Genomic DNA, 10,964 nt, shown 5'->3' with positions numbered 1-10,964 from the left:
CCCGGCGACGCGCTCATTGGCCCGCGCCCGGGCCCGAAGCGGCGCCAACCGGGTGCCGGCCCGGTGACGTCACGCCCCGGGAGCTATTTTCGGGCCGGGCCTGGGAAAAGGGGGGGAGGAAAAAAAATAAGAAAAAACGGGGAAAAAACGGAGCAAAATAACAACAACAACAATAATAATAATGATAATAATAATAATAATAATGATATAATAATAATAATGATAATAATAATAAATGCATCTTTTGCTAGGCAGGTTGCAAGGGATGGCGGCACGTGGGCCGTGAGAAAATTGCTTCCACGCTCCCACTGCCGAGGGGGATTCGCCCCGCGATGTGCCGGAGCAGGGAGGGATGCTGAGCCGGGGCCGGCGGTGAGGAAGCCTGGCGTCGCTGCCGGAGCGGAACAAAGCCGGCGCCTGTGGGAGCGATGCGGGCTCGGATGCATCCGCCTCCCTGCTCGGGGAGGGGGGTTTGATCCTGCCCAGGCTGGGGCAGCCGCGGGAAGGAAGGGGCAGGACGGCCCTTGCACCCCCGTGCTGCGGGGGTTAATGTTTTGGGGGACAAGGGGGATGCTCCCCTCTCCTTTCCCGTCGTTTTGCACGCTCATCCGTGTTGCAACATCCCCTTCCAGCTCACGGGGTGCACCGTGCACCCCACGGCACCTCCGGTGGGTCCCAGCCGCCCTGCTCCACCACTCCCCGTGCACGGCGGGAGCCGGACCGGGATGCGCTGCCTCCCACCGTGCCACCCGCTCCCAGCCCCGCGGCGGGCGCGGGGAGAGTCCTCCTCCCAGATTCCTGAGCCTATTTTGGCGCGAGGCCGCCCGCCTTCCCCTCCGTCCCGTTCCCCCGTCCCAGTTACGGGCAGCGCGCACGAGCCCCGCGGCCGCCCGGGGACCGCGYGGGTATATTTAGGCACCGGCCTCCTCCGTTATGCAACCGGCACGGGAGCAGCTGTGGGGCGGCGATTCCCCCTGGAAAAGGCGCGTTGTCGGCCGGGGGATTTTTCCACGGCGTGGATCAGGACAGGGTGACCCAGCGGGAAGCCAGCGGGGTATCGGGGCGCGGGGCTGGTGCTGGCRGAGATGGCGGCAAAGCGCGTACCCCCCGCGCTGTGGCCGGCCCAACGCAGGCACGCAGYGGGGAAGGGCCCCTTGCACCGTCTTGCACGCCTGCACACGCTTCGACGCGCCGCCACGGGCCGTTCGGCTCCCGCTTGGCGTGCAYGGGCGCCGCTGGCGTTGCTCAGGTTGGCTTCTCGCGTGTGCGCAAGGGGAGGCTCCCACTGACGGTGCGGGTGTGTGCAGCGGCGTCGCTCCCTGACCCATGGCGCGAGCACATGCGTGCAGCAGCATCGCTCCCCAACCCATGGCACCAGCGCGTGCGTGCAGCAGCGTTGCTCCCTGAGTGATGGTGCGAGTGCCTGCATGCAGCAGCGTCACTCCCCGACCCATGGCGTGAGAGTGTGCATGCAGCAGCGTTGCTCCCTGATCCATGGTGCGAGCGCCTGCATGCAGCAGCGTCGCTCCCCAACCCATGGTGCAAGCACGTGCGTGCAGCAGCGTTGCTCCCCGACCCATGGTGTGTGTGCATGCAGCAGCGTCGCTCCCCAACCTGTGGTGCAAGCACGTGCATGCAGCGGTGTCGCTCCCCGACCCATGGCATGAGCGTGTGCGTGCAGCAGCGTCACTCCCTGATCCACGGCACCACTGCGTGCGTGCAGCGGCATCGCTCCCCAACCCATGGAGTGAGCATGTGCGTGCAGCAGCGTCGCTCCCCAACCCATGGCGCAAGCGTGTGCGTGCAGTGGTGTCACTCCCTGACCCATGGTGTGAGCACCTGCGTGCAGCRGCGTCTCTCCCCTGCGAGCCCGGCTGCTCCCTCCTCGCAGGCTCTCGTGCCCTGCACAAAGGCAACGCAGGGAACCGCTGCTCGCGCGCATCCCTGGAGCAGCATCCATCCCACCTGCGCAAGAGCACGGCTGAGGCGTCAAGCAGCTGGGGTGGGATCCGCCTTTCCTAGCGGGGACATCTACAACCGAGACGTCCCCGTCCAAGCAGCGCACGCTTTATCGTCCCATCCGTGCGAGCAACGCGCTCTGCAGCACGGTTTATCTCGCCGCAGGCAGCCAAGGCCCCGCTCCGGGTTTAGCACCTSTGTCCGGGCAGCGGAGGAGCCGGCGGAGGCGCCGAGGGCAGGAAACGGTCAAGCTGCGGCTGCCAAGCGCGGGATAACAGGCTATTGTGGGGCGAGCCGGGCGCTCCCCGCCGCGGCTGGTACGGCTCCGAGCCCCGGGCACGAGGCTCCCCACGGGGGCGGCCGGGATTCAGCGCCGCCGGGCGCCCTGCCCTCCCGCAGCTGCCTCTGCGGCCCGACGCTGCCGCCCCTTCCCCTCCGGCTTCTCCCGCGGATGGGGAAAACGAGGCAGGAGGCGCCGCGCCGGAGGTGCCGGCTCTCCCGGCATCGCCGTAGCCCCGGAGCCAGCCGGGGTCGGCAAACGTTTGGTCCCTCCGGGAGGAGCCGGCGGCCCCCTTTGCCGGAGCTGCTCCGGGCGCTGGGACGTGGCGGTGGGTGGCTTTGCCCGGCTCGTCGCTCCGGGAAAGGCGGCTGAGGCCTCCGGCACGCCGGGCCCGGCCAGCCTGCACCCTGCCCTCTCGCAGGCAGCGGCTGCATCCGCCCCGGCGGTCCTGCCTCCGTTTCCCTTGCCCATCCGGCCTCGGTTTCCCCTGGGAGGATCCTGCCTCGGTTTCCCCAACCACCGTGCCTCGGTTTTCCCGGGGTCCCTGCCTCGGTTTCCCTTGCCGCCCGGCCTCGGTTCCGCCGGGGGGGTCCCTGCCTCGGTCCCCCCGCGGTGGGCTGCACCGAGCCCCCGGACCAGCCCCAGCAGGGGTTAATGCCCGGAAGATTTAGCCGGGCTCCGGATAAAAGGGAGGGAAGGAGGGATGGAGGGAGGGAGGGAGGGAAGGGGGCCGCCGGGAAAGGATGCTCTTCCACCTGGATTGGGCAGAAATGACATCACCGCCTCGCGGGCGCCCAATGGGAGAGCCGCCTGCTTTTCCCAAATATCGCCCGGCCGGATAAATCCGGGCTGCTGCTGCGGGCGATGGGGCTGCCGGGGGTTTCGTTGCCGCCCGGCTAGCAGCAGCCTGGGGCGAACGGGGGCTTTTCCGCAGCCGAGCCCCCTCCCCGGCCCCCTTGGAGAAATCCCCCCTTTGGGGCCGGCGCTGGCCTGGCCCCAGCTCCGGGGGCTCCGGATGCGGGTGAACGGGACCCCAGGGTGGGCACAGGATCCCGGCCGGAGCCGACCCTCCTGCCGGCACGGCTTGGAACCCTGTCTGGTTTTGCCTGTCCCAGCTGCTGGGGCCTCCACTGCCCCTTCCCTGCCACAGCTATCCCGGGAAAAAAGCTGCCCCCCTTGGAAACCGTGCTGCAGCACCGGAGGTGCGAGCAAGTGCTCAGTTCTGGGGAGACACTGGGCAGGTTTGGGGGTGCAGGGTCACCTCCCGGGCCAGCTCCGGCGGAGACATCCGTGTTAGCGCGAGGAGCAGCGTCTGCTGCCCTGGCTTCCAGTTAGAGCCGTTTCTCCATGGGAATGAAGTTAAGTTTAGGGGAAGAAGCAGGTGCCACTCGTTGCACTGCTACRCCGGGTCTCAGGGAGCCAGGCGGTTCGTTAATTCGTATTGTTCCCTGCAAACAATTTTCTTCACTAAATGATTTGGAAAAAGTCAAAACGTTTCGGTTTCGCCATCCGGAGCGATGCTTCGTTTTGCCCTTTCTTGCCATTTTTTTATTCCGAACACCCGCTCCGGCGCTCGGCACCTCCGCAGCGAAATGCCCCCTTCGGGCCCGGCGAAGAGAAACGGCTCAGCCCGCTCGAACCGGGGCGAGCGCAGCCGCTTCGCTCCTCCGCCGGCAGCTATTCCGCACAGGAGCATCCGATGCAAACGGAGCGAAACCATGGAAACCGCCCGGTAATGCCGTCCGTCCGCCGGGAACCAGGGCTCGGCGCGCACCGGCTGCTGCAGCAAGCGGCGAGGGGCTGCCGGGGCGCTGCGGAGGGCCAGGGCTCTCCGGAGGGGTTAAAATCCGCTGGGATCGACGCGGGCTTGCAGAGGGCTTTGGAAAGGCCCTGGATCGACGTCCCGCGATCGCCGCGGCGGGAAGCAGCCAGCTCCGGGCGCCGCCGCGYGGAGGGCAGGGTCTCCCAGGGCAAATATTTTTCCTAAATTAAAAACGTGGAAAAATAAACAGCAGCAGAGGGAGACTGAGCCTTTTTGGGGGGGGGGGGCTCTGCGGCTCAGGAACGGGAAGACAAAGCGGCGTTTCCTTTGGGATTTGGGGAGGAAGGGGTGCACGAAGCCCGCGGCGCCTCGCACGGCTCCGGGTCGCCCGTCGCGCGCAGCCCCGGGCCGGGCCGATCGCTGCCGCGCTGCATTTGCTGCAAAACTCCTTTTTGCCTGTTTTGCAAACACCGGCTGCACCTCGTCACCCGGCTCCTGGAGCTGGGGATTTAGGGAAAAGCCCTTTAGAGCGGTGAAGTTGCTGGGAGAAGGGTTGGAGAAGGCGGGATGTCGCGCGCCATCCCCAGCAGGGATTTTCCCAGGTTTTCCCAGCCCGACCCACCGAGCGCCGGAGCGGAGAGTTCCCCGTGGGAGGAAGCGCGGAGGGGATGGAGCCGTCGCTCAGACTGTTTGCTATTCCCTTGGCTGGAGATTAAGCTGATTTTAAAAAGCCCGGCTCTGTCCTCCCGGCTCCCAGACTGCAGCGTCCCCCCCCCGGAGGAGGCAGGGGAGAGCGGGAGCTAAAACCAGCTCGCTGGGAAAGCCGCGCTCACGCGAGCTGGGAAAGCCCCAGGCAGCTTAATTTGCTATTCCCAGCGCCGGAGCCGAGGGAGAGGCGAGCTGGGAAGCCCCCGGGCTGCTGCTCTTTGTGCAAACGGGCCCGGAGGAGGGAGGCAAGGGGAAACCGTCCCGCCGGGAAGCTCCGGCATCGCTGATGTGCCCGAATGGTCTGTGCACACCCTGCGCACCCTGGAAGGGAAATCCCTGCTCCTGGGATCCATGCGCACCCTGGAAGGGAAATCCCTGCTCCCGGGATCCACACACACCCTGGAAGGGAAATCCCTGCTCCTGGGATCCATGCACACCCTTGCTGGAAATTCYCTGCTCCTGGGATCCATGCACACCCTTGCTGGAAGATCCCTGTTCCTGGGATCCATGCACACCCTTGCTGGGAGATCCTTGCTCCTGGGATTCATGCACCCTGTCAGGGAAATCCCTGCTTCCAGGGTCCATGCACACCCTTGCTGGGAGATCCCTGCTCCCGGGGTCCATGCACATCCTTGCAGAGAAGTCCCTGCTCCCAGGATCCACACATACCCTTGCGAGGAGATCTCTGCTCCCAGGGTCCATGCACACCCTGGTAGGGAAGTCCCTGCTCCCGGGGTCCGTGCACACCCTTGCTGGGAAATCCCTGCTCCCAGGATCCATGCACACCCTTGCAAGGAGGTCCCTGCTCCTGGGATCCATGCACACCCTGGCAGGGAAATCCCTGCTCCCGGGGTCCGTGCACACCCTTGCAAGGAGATCCCTGCTCCTGGGATCCATGCACACCCTTGCAAGGAGATCCCTGCTCCCGGGATTCATGCACCCCGGCAGGGAAATCCCTGCTCCTGGGGTCCGTGCACACCCTTGCAGGGAAATCCCTGCTCCCAGGATCCACGCACACCCTTGCAAGGAGATCCCTGCTCCTGGGATCCATGCACACCCTGGTAGGGAAGTCCCTGCTCCTGGGATCCGTGAACACTCTTGCAGGGAAATCCCTGCTCCCAGGGCCTTCCTCAGCTCTGCTCCGGGGTGGAGAGGGGCAGGAGAGGAGCAGGAGCTACCAGAGACGTTCAGAAACGGCCGCGCGGAGCACAACCAGAACAACAGGGTTTTATTAACGCTAAAAAAGGAGACAACGCACATACATACACACTCTCTTTTTTTTTCCCTTTTTTCTTTTGGCGCGCCTATCCCAAAGGAGCCGCTGGGAGCCGCGGGCGGGCGGGCGGAACACCCACCGCGGCGGGGCGCCGCTAGACGGGGACGTCCTCGTGGACGCGGACGCGCAGGGGGCAGATGCGGAGCGCCTCGGGCAGCGCGTCCACCGGCGTGCCGCCCACGTAGAAGTAGGGGAAGACGGTGCCGCTGAACTTCTCGTGGAAGGTGTAGATGTGGGTCCGGCGGTCGGCGTCGTAGAAGGAGAGCTCGCCCTCGTCGCAGTCCAGCTCCACGCGGACCCGCGCCAGGTCGCCCAGCGCCGCCTCCGAGCGGGCCGAGTTGGAAGCCCGGCACGTCTCGCCGTCGGCTCCGGGCAGCCGGTAGATGTACCAGAAGCCGGAGCGGGCGTCGTGGTGGAAGGTCCAGTGGGTGCCGCCGCGCGGCCGGGCCACCCCCACCCGCCAGTTCGTGATGCCGCCCAGGTCCACCTCCCACGTGTGGAAGCCGGCGGAGAAGCCGCGCGAGCCCAGGATGCAGGGCGCCGAGGTGAAGCGCTCGGGGTTTTCCACCAGCAGCTTGTAGCCCCCGTTGGTGACGCTGGTGAGGTCCTCGGACACCGAGAGCCAGCCCGCCGCTGAGTTGGGGTCGAAGCTGAAGGGGACTGCGATGGGGACAAGCGCGTTAGGAAGGCCAACGCCGTCTTCCTGGGGGGGGGACGAGCTTGGGGGGGGCAGCAGCCACCACCACCTTGGAGATACCCATCTACCCATCCTTGCCTTTCTGGCGGAGAGCCAAAGGCATGGATCCACCCCAGCGAGGAGAAGTGCACCCCTCGGGGCTCCCTTTTGGGGGTGCAAGCGCCCCGGAGCACCCCTTCGCCCTCCGAACCCCCTCCCCGGGCGCAGCAGTGGGTTGCAGTGGGCATTTCTGCTCCGTGCTCCTCCTCTTGGGCGTCTAGGGATGGAGACCCACCACCTCCCCAAGCTGTGCCCACCCAAAGGCTTTTCCTGCCACTCGTCACCCCAGCTGCAGGGCAGCCCCGATGGTCCCGGCACGGAGACGGAGAGCTCATCCCCTCCTCTCCGGCAGCCCTTTGGGCGCTGGAGGGCTGCCGGGGCGGCCGCGAGGGCGGGAGGGACCCGCGCGCGCGCTCCGTGCCCGGCGCCTCACCTACGGTGATGATGTCCAGCATCTTCTTCCAGACGTTGTACTGCAGCGAGCCCAGGTACTTGGCGACGTCGATGAGCATCCCCGAGGGCACGGCCTCCGGCTCCTCGGCCGTGCAGGCGATCCTAGGGCAGGACCGCAGCGGATGGAGATGGGCCGGGAATTGGGCTGGGTCTCAGGGCACCCCGGGGGACGAGATTCCGGCAGGGGCTTCACAGCTTTCCCCCCCCCGCCAGCCCCCTGGGCTGGACTCATCCCAGCAGGGTGATGTGCCCCGTGCGCCTCCGGGGCGCAGGACGGGATGTCCCAGGGCGTCCGTGGGTGCAGCACCAGCTTTGGGCACCTCCAGCACCTTGTTCTGCTGGAGCACCAGGACCAGAGAGGTCAGACCAGGAGGGGACACGCGGGTATTGGGCCTCGCTTGGGGCAGAGACCCCACTTGGCCCGAGTGGGAAGGGAGCCGAGGACCCCGGTGTCCTAGTCCAGCGGCGCAGCCAGGCTGCCCCTTGCAGAAGAGCCACGTTGGGTCCCAGGGAGGGGACACGAGGGCTCAGCCGCCCCGGACACGCGTCCCCCCCCTGCACAGGGGACGCGGCGGCGGTCAGAAGAGCGCTGGGACCTACCTGCGCTTGCGGTTCTTGTGTGTCTGAAAGAGAAGGAGACACCGTGCATCAACCCCCCCCCAGCTCGCAAGGGATCGCAAAGGTCCGGCGGCGGGGGAGCGTCGCCCGGCACCGCCGTGGTCCCCGCGGCCAGGGCGAGACGCCGGCCCCGGGCAGCGCCGCAGCGCCTTACCATGAGGAAGGTGTAGTCGTCCTCCTTGAGGTCGGCCTGGAGCTGGCGGGCCTCGCCGAGCAGCGCCCGGCTCTCCTCCGACAGCCGCTTCATGCCGCCCTCGACGAGGCCCTGCTTGTGCCGCGTCTCCTCCTGCAGCTGGGCCAGCAGCGCCTTCTCCTCGCCCCGCAGGAACTCGTGCAGCTTCTCAAACTCCTTCCGGATCTGCTCCTCCAGCCGCGCCGCTTCCACCTGCCCCGCGCGGCGCGGAGGGACGTCACGGCTCCGGCCGGCATCCCCGGCTCCCCTCCGTCCTCCCGCACCGCACCGCTCCCCCCGGAGCCCTCCGGCCGCGGGAAGCCGGCGCCGGCGCCAACGCACCTGGTTGTGCTTGGAGATGGACTCGTAGGAGCGATGCACGGCCCCGAAATCCTTCACCTTGTCCCGCAGGGAGGTCTCCATGTTCTTCAGCTTGGCCTGCGGGGAGGAGACGCCCTCAGGACCCTCGCGCGCCTGAGCCCAGGGTTTCGAATGCGGAAAGACAAGAACCCCAACCCCAGCAGGACGGGGTTAACCAGGATCCTTATTCAACCCGTCCCGTCCCGGGTCACCTAGCGCAGGGTCCCCGTCGCACGCCGGCACCGCGGGGCCGTGCAAAGGCACCAGCCCCAGGCAGGAGCTTTGCACCGCGGCGAACCCGTCGCTCTGGTTTTAAGCCTTTCCTTTAATGCACCGCCAAGTCCCAGCCCGCCCCGCTCCCCGGGGGAGGCGCAGCGCCGCGGGCAGCCCGCCGAGCCGAGCCCTGACTCAGGGCGGCCGGCGGCTTTGCGGCRCGACGGCCGCCCTGCAACATTCGAAATCCGGCGCGTCGCCGCGCTGGGGGCTGAGTCACCGCTGCCTTTGCCAGCCGGGGGCGGGCGGCGGGGGCCTGGCACGGCGCCCGGCTGCCGGCCCCAGCCCCATCCCCGCCTCCCCGCGCGCGGGGACCCAGCCGGCGGCTCATCGCCGTGGGTCGCCTGTCCCCGGCACGCTCCCGTGGCCCCGTGTCCTTCCTGGAAATGCAGGATGTCTCCCCCTGCATCCCAGCTCCCGCCAGCCCAGGAAGCAGCAGGGACGTGGCAGGAAAGCCGGACGCTCGCCGGGACGTGCGGTTGTGCAACCCCCCCCCGCCCTGCTCCCTCCACTCCCCAAAACGTGCTCCCAGCCCTGCGGCGCTGCTGCAATAACCAGCACGCCTGGATGCAGGACAGAGCCGAGGAAACGCGGGAACTGGGCCGCTTTCCAAACCCCTCCCCGGGCCTCGGAGCGTCACCGCGCGGCCGTTTCCCGCGGGCCTTCGGGGCGAGCCGAGGGCCCGGGGTAATTATTAGCTGGGGACGGCGTCGGGGCAAGGCCYCCGCACCCTCCCAGCTGGGATGCGCCCTGCACGGCTGCTTCCTCTTTAATCCCGGCACGCCGGGAGCCAGCCCGCGTCGGTGCAAGCGCTCGGCGCGCGAGCCAAGGACGGGCGTTGGCAGGTACCTGCCGGGGCGCAGGAAGGCGGCACCCCTCTTCCCACGGCCACGCCAAGCCTGGCGGCAGCCGGCGTACCCCGCACCCCTCCGTGCACAAGCATCGCCCAGTGATCGGGTCCCCCCTGTCCCCCGTCCCCCATCCCGCGACGGGAGCATCCCTCGCTCACCCTGAAATCGGCAGCCGTCTCCTGCACCGGCCGCATTTTGTGCCCTTGGTGCTGCTTGGCGCTCTGGCAGGCGAAGCACGCCAGCTCCTTGTCGTCCAGGCAGAAGAGCTTGGCCTCCTCGCGGTGCARGGCGCAGAGGGCGGCCGCCCGGCCCCGCCGCTGCCCTTCCTCCTTGAGGATCATCTCCACCAGGTTGTTGAGCGTGTGGTTGACGCGGAGGTCGTCGAGCGAGGACGCCTCCTTGCACACGGGGCACACGTGGTGCCGGTGCTCCCAGGAGCGGCTCACGCAGCCCTTGCAGAAGTTGTGCCCGCAGCACAGCGTCACGGCCTCCCGGAAGGGCTCGTAGCAGATGGGGCACAGCAGCTCCTCCTTGAAGGTGGCCGTGGAGGACGAGGCCAGGACGACGGAGCCGGTGGCCGGGGGGCTGGCTCCCTTCTCCATGGCGCTGGGGGATGGAGGGATGGAGGGATGGAGGCTTGGAGGGAAGGAGGGAGGGAGGCCAGAGCCAGGCGTCGGAGAGCCCCGACTGGAAAAACAGCCCCGCTCCTGATGCAATCGGCTTCCTGCGGCTCTGACTCAGCCCGGCAGCTCCCTCCCCGGCCGCGCACCGGCCTGAGTGACACCGGATCGGGCCACTGGCGGCAGCGCAGGGCGGGCAGGCAGCTGCCGGCGGCGGCACGCGGCGAGCCCGCGGGGGAAGGGGACCTGCCCGGCCCCTGCCCCTGCCCCTGCCCCTGCCCCTGCCCGCACCCCGGCCCGGGCGGACCCGCTGCCCGGACCTGCTGCAGCCCCTCTGTCCGGATCCGCGTTCCCGGTGCGGCCCCGGTGCAGCCCCCTTTTCCCGGATCCCGGCACAGAGCCGGTGCCCGGATCCCGGTGCAGCCCCAGTACCCGTGTCCCGGTGCAGAGCCCTTTCCCCGGCTCCGGCACAGCCCCGGGGCAGCCCCCTTTTCCCGGGCCCCCACAGAGCCCCGGTGTCCGTATCCCGGAGCAGCCCCCTTTCCTCGGGTCCCGGCACAGCCCCGGATCCCGGTGCAGTCCCGGTGCCCGGACCCCGGCGCCGCCCCGGATCCCGGTGCAGCCCCCTTTCCCCGGGTCCCGGCGCCGCCCCGGATCCCGGTGCAACCCCCTTTCCCCGGACCCCGGCGCCGCCCCGGATCCCGGTGCAACCCCCTTTCCCCGGACCCCGGCACAGCCCCGGATGCCGGTGCAACTCCCTTGTCCCGGATCCCTGTACAGCCCCGGATCCCTGTGCAGCCCCGGTGCCCGGATCCCGGCGCCGCCCCGGTGCCCGGCCCCGGCTCACCGCGTGCCCGCCCGGCGCAGGGGGGGGGTGCGCAGCGCCGAGCACCTCG

At 68.4% G+C, this 10,964-nt stretch overlaps 1 protein-coding gene across 2 annotated transcripts; it reads right to left on the bottom strand.

Annotated features, from left to right (window-relative positions):
• Positions 1-5,920: 5,920 nt before the first annotated feature.
• On the bottom strand, positions 5,921-10,208 carry TRIM35 (tripartite motif containing 35). Of its 2 annotated transcripts, none has more exons than XM_026066976.1 (6): positions 9,607-10,208; positions 8,307-8,438; positions 7,947-8,177; positions 7,775-7,797; positions 7,155-7,276; positions 5,921-6,645 (listed from the first exon to the last, which is right to left on the bottom strand). In XM_026066976.1, exons 1-6 carry the CDS (start codon positions 10,048-10,050, stop codon positions 6,080-6,082), a joined length of 1,518 nt encoding a protein of 505 aa, XP_025922761.1. In that variant the 5' UTR covers positions 10,051-10,208; the 3' UTR covers positions 5,921-6,079. The 2 variants fall into 2 exon arrangements, with proteins under 2 accessions (XP_025922761.1, XP_025922762.1); XM_026066977.1 differs by having other exon boundaries at positions 8,307-8,402.
• Between the last annotated feature and the right edge of the window lie 756 nt (positions 10,209-10,964).

This window comes from Apteryx rowi, unplaced genomic scaffold (assembly GCF_003343035.1).
Source record: "Apteryx rowi isolate R43461 unplaced genomic scaffold, aptRow1 scaffold_251, whole genome shotgun sequence".
In the NCBI taxonomy this organism is placed as follows: Eukaryota; Metazoa; Chordata; class Aves; order Apterygiformes; family Apterygidae; genus Apteryx; species Apteryx rowi.
This window is presented reverse-complemented; position numbering and strand designations above follow the sequence as displayed.